This window comes from Pocillopora verrucosa, chromosome 4 (assembly GCF_036669915.1).
Source record: "Pocillopora verrucosa isolate sample1 chromosome 4, ASM3666991v2, whole genome shotgun sequence".
Classification (NCBI taxonomy): Eukaryota; Metazoa; Cnidaria; class Anthozoa; order Scleractinia; family Pocilloporidae; genus Pocillopora; species Pocillopora verrucosa.
In genome coordinates, this window is record NC_089315.1 from 3,412,169 (window position 1) to 3,426,036 (window position 13,868).

General features: G+C 38.3%; 1 protein-coding gene across 1 annotated transcript; it reads right to left on the bottom strand.

Moving 5' to 3' along the window:
* Nucleotides 1-4,977: 4,977 nt before the first annotated feature.
* On the bottom strand, nt 4,978-13,856 carry LOC131783632 (GPI ethanolamine phosphate transferase 3). The gene is made up of 7 exons (XM_059100390.2): nt 13,383-13,856; nt 11,785-12,142; nt 10,884-11,043; nt 8,029-9,874; nt 7,131-7,277; nt 6,507-6,730; nt 4,978-5,830 (listed from the first exon to the last, which is right to left on the bottom strand). The coding sequence occupies exons 1-7, from the start codon at nt 13,807-13,809 to the stop codon at nt 5,615-5,617; spliced, it is 3,378 nt and encodes a 1,125-aa protein (XP_058956373.2). The 5' UTR covers nt 13,810-13,856; the 3' UTR covers nt 4,978-5,614.
* Between the last annotated feature and the right edge of the window lie 12 nt (nt 13,857-13,868).

Consider the following 13,868-nt stretch of genomic DNA (forward strand, 5'->3'; position numbering starts at 1 on the left):
CCTTAGAGACATTCAATAGACTGCAATAGGCAATGTGATGTCTAGTGATCTCCTTCATGAATTGTTTCGTCAGTCTTTGTAAAGAAGAGAGGATGTAGTGTGACCTTCAAGAATGTTCTAGAAGTAGCTATGTCATGCTGAGTCATCATCGAATCAATATATAAATAGAACCTGTTGTAACCTGTTGTTACGGAACGTTCTAGATCTTCAACCGTACCAATAAAAGCCGAGCTTGTAACTAGATGTAGATAGTAGTTTGGTTGCTGGTATAGCCCGTCAGATATCAATAAAGGTGTATGCTACAGAATACAAGACGTCCACGCTTCAACAGCCGAAACCTGAAAAGGGTATGGCCTCCGGGTTTGAGACCTACTTAACGGCTTATTGGTCGTATCATAAAATAGGAAACCAGAAATGAAAAACAATTGAAACAAAAACGATACGAGCTTACGCTGAGGTACCAGAGGGTAAGACCGAAGTATGGGCAATCTGCACTGCACCTTTCCTCGGGACGCGAAAATAAACAAGTACCGAGTGTAGAGCACCAAAACTCTCCACCCAGCCAGGAGCGTCCTTTTGTGTTTTTTTGAGGTTCGAACCGCACAAGGGACTTAGATAATAGTGGTTTCTTCTATCGCTATCCTATATATGGTACCTTAAGCCCTGTGTTATCCACTGAACTTGTCCGCTAAGAGTGAAATGCCTTTTTATTGAAACATGATCCTCGACCTGAAAAAGAGTGCTTGAAATAAATGACTTGTGCTGATAGACTTTTACATAAAATTGAAACCTCGTTGAGTCTCTCTTCCTCTGTTGTAAATAATTAAAAAACTAATCATTCTAAATAAGACAGATGCTCCATGAGATTAAATTTTGAATAAATTACTATGAATTCGAAAGAGGGAACATATGTTTATTTGTCAGTCCAAACGATGCTTCATTTGATCAGTGAAGTGCAACTTAGATTAATTACATAAAACTGCTTCTTTTTTTTGCTTTGCACACTATACTGCACGAACTGGAAAAAAGTTTCTTTTTAGATTTCTCAAGAAATGTAGACAATCAACTCTCTCGTGAGAGCGGACACTGGGGAACTGAGAAAGAATGCGTTAGTTGAATTGTTTCTTACGAGAATCATATAAGCGAACACCAGTCTGTTTACGAGAGAATGTCCGCTTACGTTAATTTGTAAATTGAGAGTTTGACTGAGGCAAAAAGGGGATTGAAAAATGCTTCCGTAAGTAGAACTATCCGCCTACGAGAGTGCAATTAGTGGAAAGTTGAGTGTAGTCTGTACATATATAATCCATGATCGCTGCTGATGAAACTGCGGTCGTCCATCATTATAAATAGAAAAATTTAGTTACAAATTATTTCTTCACTGCAACCTGATAGGTATCCATATTTCATATCTTAGGAGCAGAATGTTTAGCTAATTGAAAACATACTTAGAATAAATAGGTTACTCATTGGAACTTTAAAACGCAATTATGGATAATTTTTTTTATGCATGACTTTTTATGGCAGCGATAAAATTTAATGAATAATGAAGCTAGCTTCTCGCTTCAATTAATTACCTAATACTCAACTCTAACAAATCTAAAATAATGCTTGTGGGTACCCATTAAAGGCTTGCCTCTAAGTCGTTCTCCATATCATCTAACGGCCGAGACTTAGAGAGATTAGAAAAGTTGAAATATCTAGGGGTTTTTATGGACCCAACACTTTCTTGGAAGTCCCACATTAATTACTTGGGAAAGAAGATCTCGTCTAGATTAGGAATGTTGCGTAGAGCACGAAAGATCTTGCCTCAGTCATCCTGTATCATTTTGTACAACGTAATGATACTTCCCCTTTTTGACTATTGCTCAGTTGTATGGAATAGTTGTGGGGCTATATCTAAATGGTATCTTGATAAGCTTAATGGGTGTTCGGCGAGTATTATCTTAAATAGGGCTGTGAGTGAAATAGATATCGTCCGTATTCTTGGTTGGCCTAGCCTTCAGTCTCGTAGAGACTATCTTAAGTGCATGCTGGTTTTCAAATCTATGAACGGCTTAGTACCTTCTTACCTATTGAGCTAAGAAATATCATACATATAATACCAGGCACAGGGATTTGATTCGTCTTCCTTTGGCCAAAAGCACTAAATATCAAGGCAGTTCTAGATATAATGGTGGGTGCACTTTTAATAATCTGTCCAAAGCAATAAGATCGCTGGAAAGCCTTAAAACTTTTAAAACTGAGTGTAAGCGGTTTTTCGAACAGATTTAATTAGTTATATAGAATTTGTATGTATTTTCTCTAATGAGTTTTACTTTTGTCTGTCAATTTTATGTGTAACTTTGTATTGTCAAATTTTGTTTTTGCAGGGCTCTCTTTAAACTAGCTATGCTGAATGTGATGACCCTGTTTAAACATTGTTTAAATAAATAAATAAATAAAAGCTTACTTTTGAGTTTGTTTGGCTTTCTCCAGGAGCACATATGTGGTGCATTGAGTCCCAATCTTTCTTTTGCTTTCCATAACTTCCAACAATCCGCGATGAAAGTAAATAGCACAGACTTTTAAGGAAGGAATCAACCCGCTTCTAGCAGATCTTGTTCGAACGACAAGGAACATTAACCTCGGTCGCCTTCTTTCCATATGAGGAGTGTCTGCTTCAGTAATCGCAGACAAATTCAGTGGCTCTGTTCCAACTAGAACCGGCTGTATCCCACTTCTGATCACCTGCAACAAAATGGAAGATAGCTAAAACTGTGAAAATTAGAAATAAATTTTTATCCGTCTTAGTTGTACCTATGGATTTTCATGAAATGTTGAAGAGAACGATGATAGTCAAGATTAACGATGTTTCACATTCAAATACGTCCACTATGTTGTGGACGAAACCTGAACGATTTTATTTAAAAATTAGATGTAGGTGGTAATGTTTCTAGTGATATCGAAATATAGGTAACGTTGTTCGAGAATATGAATACATATTAGGTAACAAAGATTTAAAGTCATTGTGGGAACTTTCTACTCATCATGTCTAACAGTTGTTTTCTATTCCATCGCTATGAAATTCAATCATGTTGCTACTTTCTAATAACTAAGAATGTAGTTTCTTTTACCATTTTGAAACTTCGGGGTCCAGTGTTGTACGTGTTCTCCTCTCGTTTCGATCACTCTAACAAACGATTCACACCAGCCCAAGTTTGTTTGAAGTTGTTAGCTGCTAACATCTCGGTAAAGAGAGGATCCGATGTGTGATCAGTTCGCACGAGTTTAACCATAACAGGTTTGACAAAACTCGTCGATGTCTCATCAAGGCTGTCAAAAACTGCACAATGATTTTTCCTCTCTTCCAAGAGCAATGACTAAGGCCACCAAATGCAATAGTAGCATGAATGATTTCATTCAGTAAACGGCCACCGTTGAAAAGTAAAAATGAACAATTTGGGTGAGCTGCGCATGACAGTAAAAAAAGTTGCTGGAATTCAAGTAGTTTACATTCAAAGGCGCAAAAAATTCGCATACATCAATGAAAGCTCATTATTTCGAATTTAACCTCTGCAACACCTTTTTGCTCGTCTTTTACATTTGCATATGAGAGGAAATTTTTCTCCGCTTTACTCTGTGTGGCACGTTTTTTTTTTTAGCAACGAAATCTTCATTTGAATGTTGTCGACCGTTTGAAGTCTAGGATCTAGGAAAGTATCCCGCTTGCTGCAAACAGCGGTATAACGCTTTTTTTTTTGGGGGGGGGGATGGGTTTTTCTTAATGTAATCCTCCTAGCTAATCCTAGTTGCTTTTGGGGAAAATAATGAAAAGTGAGTTAAAAAAACAAAAACAAAGAAAAGGACGCAAAAAAAACTTTCCTAAATGGATATTTATATTCTCCCTACTGTTCTCTTTACATCTCCGCTGGTACAGACAAGGAGAATTTGTCTGACAATCATGATCTACAGAAAATTAATGATCTTTTTTTTTATTTTCATGACCTTTACCTTTGATTAAAGGGTGACACTGCAATGAGAAATTAGAATCCAGTCACTCTTATGGCTTAAAGGATAAGGATTGAAATTGTGATCTAGCAAACTAGACTGAGCTGTTTCGATTCTGCCAAATATAAAAAGTAAAGAAAGCAATTTTGCTTCAATATCGAAGTTTCCCGATTCGGAATTCTGATGAATCTTAACGAAAAAATTAACCATGCATGAACCCCCATGAGACGCTGGGTTTGAGCGAAGATTTGGTTTGCATTTAATAGTGCCAAAAAAAATTCAGTAGTAATTGAGTGCAATGGAAACAGTATATGCTAAATGATAAGGGACCAGTCTTTATTTATGGCCTGAGGAGCGGGGGGGGGGGGGGGGGACGGGGGGGGGAAGAAGAGATGTTTAGGATTTTAGGGGGTTCACATGGTTTTCAGGGGAAACGAAAGGGCAGATCAGTCATTGCTAACAGAGTTGAATCGGAGGACTAGAGAAAACTTGCTGCTAACTAACTGCCATTGAAGGGGGACCATAAGAGTGTTGCAGAACCTTATGAGGGATCAGGTAAATTTTAATCGTGACACAACCAAATCCCCCGACTCCCCCCCCCCCCCACCCCATCCCCCAAATTATACCTCTCCGAGCGCTGATTTACACTCCACTCGCACCAAAGCTTAAGCATGTTTAAAAGCTGTTTTGTTAAGGACGGTTTAAAAGTTTCTTCCTCATAGCAGCTGCCTAAAATCGATGTTTTTCGACTTCTGTTGCACATTGATCATACAAATTAGTGGTAATTTGAATAGAAAATTAATTTTTTCATTTCTCCGTTCCTGATTTTCATTCAGTTGAGCCCGATTCAACTAAACATATTTTGCTGGTGTGAATGGGGTTTAAACCTCGCTGAAAAACGGAAATAATATAAAATAAATGAATAACAATTAAACCTGTTTGATACCTGCAAGCGGTACAACAAACGAAAACTAAAAAGACAAAAATAGGAACTCTTATTTATTTCGTGCGTGGTTGATAACCACAAGAAATTACAGTTGAAGATGTCACCAGACTACGAGCAGTATCTCCTTTCCGGCGAAATCTGTCGCAAGACTCACTTACTTTTCGTGCGCCTCACTTTAAGAGTTCCGAGCAACGCACTAACATCAATTTTATTTTTTCGGTGACTTTTTGTAACTCGCGCAACGGATTTCGCAAAAAAAAAAAAGGACTGCTCGTAGTCTTACTTGTCACCTGCACTTGAAGGCAATATCTTATAATATATTACCTACGACAACTGTAGCGCTACTCATGGAGAGAGAGTTTTCAGTAACAATCTAACTTGATTCATCGTCAAAATGTTGAAGAAATTACCATAACTAAACTAAAAAAAATACGCCAGTGTTCCAGACTGTCATTATCAGAAAAGACATTTGTCGTAGGTCTTTTACAGTATTGTACAAAAAGTCCTTTTCTCCCTTTTCTAGCGACCAAAATTTTATTGCTGGCGAAAATTTTCTCAAATGTATCAATTAAATATTTGTTTACTTTATTCATTATTCACTGATCCACAGGTTTCTGTTTGGAAAGGCAAGTAAAAAAAATGCTTGGTTCCAGTGATTGCTGGGGTCAGGTTACGAAGTTAAATTTTCTTCGGCTTCCATTTACGAGACTCCTCAAGATTCTTGAACCAGCTTCGCAAAGACTGATCAATTCTGAGAACCACAAGATAACTGAAGCACAACACCACCGTGATTAAAAGGAACGAGACACCTTCAAACACAAATCGAGGCGCAAAAATCTTCCACACCATAAGATGACGGCGGTGGACCGCAGCAGAACAACAAGTAGCCAGGAGCTGTAAATAAATAAATAAATAAATAAATCAGAAAATAAATAGACAATAAATAAATCAATTCATAGATAAGGAAATGAAAATTAACCCTTTGAATCGTAAGAGTGACTAGCATCTAATTTCTCCACTGATTACACCTAATAAAGCTCTTGATTGTTTAACAAATTCTCCTTGTGCGCACTGACGATAGGGTGTTTAGGGTCACACTGGTAAAAATTACAAATCTACGAACCCCAGATTTTTTTATTTCGTGACGCTGTTCTTTACGCCTAAAAATACCACCCTTTTGCTAAACCCTACAGTTAAACGTATGACTGAGTTCATTTTTATATCTACACTTTTCTCAGTGTTGTTGCTTCAGAATCAAATATCAAGTAGTTTCATTTTCTTTTTATTTTCTCACCATAAAAAGTCTTATTTACAAGAACATAAATACAATAAGCTGTAATTGTTGCAGTTCATTTAACCGTTGGTATCAGGTATGCTCAGTATCTGAGCAACTAAGCACTTACCCCTCCCCTAAGCCAACATTAAACCCTAACTTGTTATCAGTCGACTGTTGTTGGGTCAAGGGAGGGGTAGGTGTGCAGTTGCTGAGATACTGACACTGCTCCAACCGTTCGATCAAACTGGCGAAAAACTGTGCAACAAAAGTTTTGAGTTCTAAGTTAAAACTAACCTTGAGGCCGTGGAGAGTCTGGTAAGTGACTAAGAGCCGAAACATCCGAGTTCTTAACAGTTCAGGACTTTCAATCCAATCAAACTCTCCTTTGCTTGGTTGAGGGCTATTTTTGCTGCGAGTTCCTAGGAGCCTGTTTTGTATTTGAGGCCAAAAGAGAAGGAGTGGAAGACCCAAGGCGAAAAGGACTGGACCAGAGAAAGTATTCAGCAGTATAAGGAGACCTACAATAAGAATAGAAAGAAGTTATCCATAAAAGAGAGGAAAACGCACAAACACAGCAAACAATACTGTCGCCCAAAATAACAGCATCATTGATTCGTCTCATTTTACACGTCGGCACTAAAATTTTCGTAAAACTTTGCGATTGGGACACGCTAAAGTGGGCCTTGCCGTCAAGAAGAGGCAGTCGTTGTGCAGAAGTTAAAACGTACGAACCGTCGGCCGTGAAAAAAACAAACAAACAAAAGACAAGAAACGGCTCCGTTGTAGGGAAGCGGCGGTTAATACAGGTTTCATTTTGCTTTACGCGAGAAAGAGACGATTTCAATCACCTTTAGTTCACTAATTTTTCTGGCGCTGAATGAAATCAAAATGAGCTAAGTTTTGAGGTTTATGCTTCACCTGGTATCACAATATTTCCCATGTCTCCTGGGAAGCCAACAAAAGCAGCTTCAAAGCGGATGGACGGAATGGTGGCCTGGTGACCAGTGCAATAGAAGTAATATGACGACATGAAATACCACAGTACTACCACGCTGAATGAGGTGTCTACAAATAGAGAAATTTGTGAGAACTAGTTGATCAGACCGTTGTCTCCGTAAATGAAACCGGTCAGTTTTCAGAACTCGTAGAAGTTGTTCTCACCGAGTTTACCCTGTCTTTTGAGCAAGGCTAGTCTACGTTCCCTACGTTTAGTCCCTCAGAGGGACTAAAAGACTTATCGCGAACTGCACAGGGGTGCTGGGGAAATAATAATCAGCTATTCTTCAAAGATTGAAGACACACGAGGTAGAATACTGCTCAAAAGTAAGTTGACAGTCTCGAATCGCTGTTCCTTGATTCTTCTCGTGTCACGAACCGAGTTTCGAGGGTCTCGATACTCAACTCGAATGTCTTGAAACTCGACTCGAGCCTCGATACTCGATAACTTCGAGGATCGAGGGACTGTCAACTTACTTTTGAGCGGTACTATAGAACGACTCACGAGTCCTAGTTTTAGTTAAAGCGAGTTGACGTTCGCTTTCCGTTTGCATCAACAAGGCTCAGTTCTTTCTTTCATTTTGGCTAGACCTAGAAAGTGGAAAGTGGCCGATAGCGGTTGTCAGTCGTTGTTGATTACATCAATTACTTCACTGTTCTGATGGGTTTATAAGAGTGCGAGTTTTAGCAGAGTTAAATCGTCAGCATTCGTCTACTGTTCCCTCTAAATTCACTAAACTCACAGCAAACATTTGCTAACAGCAGAACAACTTTGCTTATAACGTGCCCAAAAATTGTACATACACCCCATAGCACTTACCGGAGTTTCCACGAGCACTATCGCCAGGTTCTGCATCATGGCTCAATCCGTGAATCTCCAACAGCAAAAAGATGTGGAAAAAAATCAGAGAAATAGACAAAGCCATTCCGTTGCCCAACAACATCATTAAAGGCAATCCAACGGCAACAAATAGAACCAGTATTGCCGACGAAAAAACGGTTCCAAGACCATACACCATGGGCGTGTTTGTATCGTCCTCACACTCTTCTCCCGCCAAGACTTTCTTTCCATCCAATTTCTTCCAATTCTGTCTCACTTCACGGACCAGAGCATGGATAATTCTGGAATTATCACCAGTCTCTTGCAAAGATTTCACTCCTTCGTTGAGAGAGTTCCTTCCGTTTTTAAAGACAGTGTAGATATATAGGGGTGAGTACAAAACGCATGCAATTGTTGCCATACACATAGAGTAGACAATCTGCGGAAAGATTATTTGTTGCCACACCTGCATCTCTGGAAAGACAGTGGCCATCTTCTGTGGAACGATCTGCAGCATCCAGTGAGCGCACATGAAGATGAAAGCCAAGGGAACAGTATACCTCACACTTAGAACTATAAACGTTGTGCCATTTAAATTTCCATGATAACGAAGCCACTGGCGAAGTGAAAAAGGAATTATACCAGTGCATAAAATGGTCAAAATAAATCGATTGTTTTCCAAGTTGGTCTTGTCCGCGGAGGTCGACTGAGGTTTAAGAAAATCTGTTGGCACACAAGACCACTGCTCCTCGCGACAAGCTCGTAACATTATAGCAGTTCTGTTGACAATATCAAATGCTATCCACGCTATAAACAATCTGAGGAAGAATCCAGATATATCGCTCTTTTTGTCCTTTTTGGAAAATCTCCTAAAATGATGTCTTAGAACGAGATTCCTGTTATTGATGGGATAAACTTTCCATATGGCTTGAACACATTTCACTCCAATTAAAGACTGAATGAAAAAGGCAATCAGCTTGTCCTCGTTCACCACAAAACTGTTTGACAATGAAGCCCAGCATTGAAGTAAACATAACACCGCGGCAAAAATGTTGTCTAATGACAATTTTTTTAAAAAACCACTCGCTGTTACTTGGGTGTATTTCAGAACCATCTTTTGAAGAAAAACAAACATTGCCAACAGCAGTGCGCATGCTATATATAGTGGTATTACGATAATGACATTGAAGTCACAGGATGTCGCTGCAGATGCAATAATGAAGCCTATCAGCGGGACTAAAACCAGCAGAGACAATCGGTTTTCACTGAAATTAAGAAGGGCTAAAACAACTAAAGCGACAGCCACAAAAATCACAGAGATACCCGCAAATATAGAGTTCAGATCAAACTTCGCCCACATCGACCGACAGAGAACTTTCGCACCAGACAAATAGTCACTATGAAATTTTTCGGCAGAAGATAATATAACACTGAGATGCTTTAGTTCTTCTCCAGAGGCTTTTCTGAGCATTTCCCCATGTCCCCCAAGGCTGTCAACCAAATCTTTAGCTTCAGAGACCAGTGCAGTTGCATTTTGTAAAATCTTCCCAAGCTCCTCTAACTTGCCTCTAGGAATATCTCCCGAGATCGAGGCATACTTTGTGAGATACTTGTGGACTTGCTTGGCATTCAGTTCAAAAGCTATGTTTCTTTGAAGCAACTCCAGCACTTGCTGTGCAATTATATCATTTTCACTGTCTGCTTGATGAGAGTGAATGTCCGAGGTACTTCCATGGCAGAACAACTCAGGTATAATAGTACCCAGGTTTCCAAATGGAATGGGTATACCTAACAGCAGGGAGAGAGTTGGGACCAAGTCTATCTGGGAAACAGTTGCAGTTTTCTCCTGTGTTGAACAAAAATTACAAATTATAAAATTATTTCATGTATACTCATGTGTACAGAAGAAAATTGGAATCCACAACACAAATGGCATTAGGAATAAAATGTTAGTTTGAGGTAGGAAATCTCACAACATGGGAACATTTCAGAGAAGTTTTTAGCCCAGACAAACTGTCAAAAAGGCCACAGAGAGAAAAAGTATGCAATACCAATGACATTGAAAACTTCTTAACACTGAATTCAATAAATAAGAAATGCCAGTTTAAGTTAGCTCTTTTTAACCCTTTAACCCCTAAGAACGACTAACTTTTAATTCCTTCTCACAACATCACCCCTGAATCAAACATGAAGGCCACAAGAATAAATAAAAGAAATGGTTATAAACTAAAGAAGTTCTTGATTTTAAACAAACTCTTCTTGTCAGCACCTTTGGAAATGTATAAAGAACAGTATAGAGAATATGCATACTGATGTTAGGGTAAAATGGGTTAAAGAAATCAACCGAAATCTTCCACTGCCTATACTATTTAACAATAATTGGTTCATACGTCAGCGTGTGTTCATCAAGATATGAAGCACACGGGAAGTTTGGAGAGCATGAAAGATGCGTAAGAGTTGCTCAAGACGTAGCATTGAGCAACTCTTACGCATCTTTCATGCTCTCCAAACTTCCCAAGTGCTTCATATCTTGATGAACACACGCTGACGTATGAACCAATTGTTTTATAACATTTTCAACCCAATGGAAAATTTTTTCTAGAGGGATTTGTTTGCTGACGTCATAAGCGTGCAAAATAGGAATATGAAGCTCACTCACACAATTGAATTTGATTAGACAAATTTACTAGCTATGTTATATTTTTGATTAAAGAAAAAAAACACATAATAGTTGACTAAAAAGTGAGTTATGAGATTGTACAAAAAGTACTAGGATTTCAATAAGACTATAGCGAAAACAAATTTGAGAATAATTTATTTACATGTAGTATGAACTGTATCATCCCTTTCCTTACCTTTTTCATGTTACACGTCAATATAGGTTTGGTTGAATAAACAAAAAGGGCTGCATCCACCTCATCATCACTGTCACCACCATGGTCACCAGTACGGGTCATACCATGGTCACCCATCACAAGCAATACTGTTTTGTCATCAAGAGTCTCCATTACAGACCTGTATGGCATAACACAAAAAGTAGTATAAGAATACATTATATCAATTTGAAATCTATCCAGCCTTTCATTGCATTGAAACAATTTGTATTTTTAGGGAGGCCAACTGCTAATTAAAAGATCTATTATGTTGAATAAACAACCAAATTTGGAAAAAATATCACCTGGCACTATCAATAACAAAGTTAACTAGTAGAAAAAATGCTAAATTGGATTGGCAGTGGACATCCATGAAGTGGCTCTTCTCAAAGACTGTCTCTAATTTTAATTATAACTTGGAGTGCTGGTTTTGTGGAGGGTGGAGAACTGTAATTGGTCTAGAAGAATTTAATCCTTTGTGCAAGTGTGATGATAAGCTCAATCCACAACTGACAACAACTTAATGAATCAAATCTTGGACACAATGTGGAGAAATGAACCAAAAATTTGACAAATTTTGAATTGTGTAACTTATATTCACATCACAAAAGTTACAACAACAAGGCCCTGAAAATGTGAAATTTGGCAAATTTCCCTTTCTTTACTTTTGCACCACACTATGCATATATATACATTGCATGGTGTATGTAACTCTAAATATCAGATTACATATATCCGAGATAAAATCACTACACATAGAAAAGCAATGTTCTCCACAACTTTGAGCACATCAAGTAAGGCCACTTTCCAAACTGGCAAATCTGTCTGTTAAATTTTAAAGGATTTGAGGTGGTTGCTTTCATAAGCAATAAATGCTCCCTACCTCAGGACAGAATCCATCTGTGTGAGTTTAGCTGCCATTTCAGGATGATTGGGACCAAACTTGTGCCCACAATGATCAACTCCGAGAAAGTGACCAATGAGAACATCCCAGTCATTTTCCTTTAATTCTGGAACCAAGTGTTCAATTACACCATTGTCCACAGTATGAAGATCCATGACATTAAATGATGGGAATGGAAAGGACTTATGGAATGAGTCGGGGAATAGACTACCCCAAGTGTCATCCCCCATGAAAGTTATGTTCTTCTCTAGAGATATCAGCTGTGAGATGATATTATCTTCTGTGATATTTGAACTGGCAAAATTACTTCCTGCATCCACAAAAGTAGGTAAACTCCCTGTTGACATGAAAGTAAAGATAAGCTCAAAATTCATGACCCTTTTATCTGAGAAAAGAATCATTAATTCCTTATTTTTTTTTTAAATTACTTTTTTTACCAACATATCAAAAGTATCATTTTAAAACAGCAAATAATATAGATAAAGCTGGATGTGCAAGAAGTAAAGAACGGCATAAACATCCTTACTTCACAATTTGACTCTACATGTAATTATTCCCAAGATCTCAATAACAACTCAATCTCACTGTCTGATATACTTTTATTACTATGTTAGTTCTTGGAATTTGATTTCAAATCTAATTTCTCCTTACAATATCACCACTGAATCACAAATTAATGCCAGGAGAATAAAGGAAATGATCACAAACTAAAGAAACCCTTGATTATTAGACAAATTCTCCTTGTCAGCACCTTAGTATATGTACAGAGAACAGTATGGAGAATATGAACACTGATGTTAAGGAATGTAAAGGGTTAACTACATGTATAGCTGCAGAGACACAGTGACCTTATGGTCAGTTTATTGAACTTCAGGTCAAGAGGTCTGGGTTCAAGTGTTGTGTTATTGAACAAAACACTTTCCTTTCACAGTGCCTCTCTCCATCCAGGAATATAAATGAATACTGGCAAACTGTTGGGGAAGCATGACGAAATGCTGAGGGGCCCATCCAGTGGGGAGTAGTAATACTCCTTGTCCCTTCATGCTACATTAAGAAACTGGAATAAGCCCTGTTTGCAGAAATTGGCTCGAATACAAACTTAAACTTTTATTCAAAGGACGTGTAATGCTATCCACTGGATAAATCTCTAACCGGTGGATAGCACAGTACATTTTGTTAACACTCATCCGCTGGATAGCTTTTAACCTTTTAATTCCCAAGATCTCTTTAGTAATTTTGCTTACTCTCTCCCATACAGTTCTTGTGATGTTAGTTTGGAGAATTTGTTTTTGGATCAACTAATAATCCCCTAATTAATATTATTCTTTATTCTCATCACTTGTCTGCTTGATAATGTATTAATATTATAAGGAGAAATTCTGTCTTGGTCACTCATGGGTGTTAAAGGGTTAATCTGATGGATAGCGTTATCCCCCCTTTGAACAGCTGGACCCAGCAGGTAAGGAGAAATTGCAAATTGGTCACATTCTTTGAAGTTGTTAGTGTGGAAAAGCTGTATACATCATATCTATTGCTTTTTGGAACACTACACGAATCAGGTGCAAAGAATAACTTACCAGTAGTGAGCGCCTTTAATCGCTGCATAGTGGTGGTTGGTGGATCAGCCACAAATTTGAACAGAGCTCCATGTTGAGGAGAGCTCGCTAACACTTCATGGATGACTTTTAATTTATTCTGGTAAGGCAACGCATTGTCATCGTCCAGGCTTGAGTTGTACAGTGCAAAATCATAGCGTAGAGCATCAATTATTAGTATCACAGCTTTTTCGTGCGTCTTCTTCATCCAACAGCCTTCAGATTTCCGTGCATTCGACAGTTCTTGATCAGACGACAACAGAATGACTTCGGGAGCTTCTGAACAGTCACTCAGGTCATTGATGACCAGCCGATTTAAAAGAAAACCGCGAGTGAAAAGGAATATTCCAACACCATACAGAAATGAAATGAAACAAAACAAAACGAGAAGTTTGAAACCGTAAGCCATGCCGTGACTGTATTGATACAAGATCGAGAAACACTTCACAACTTGTCCGCCATACTGCT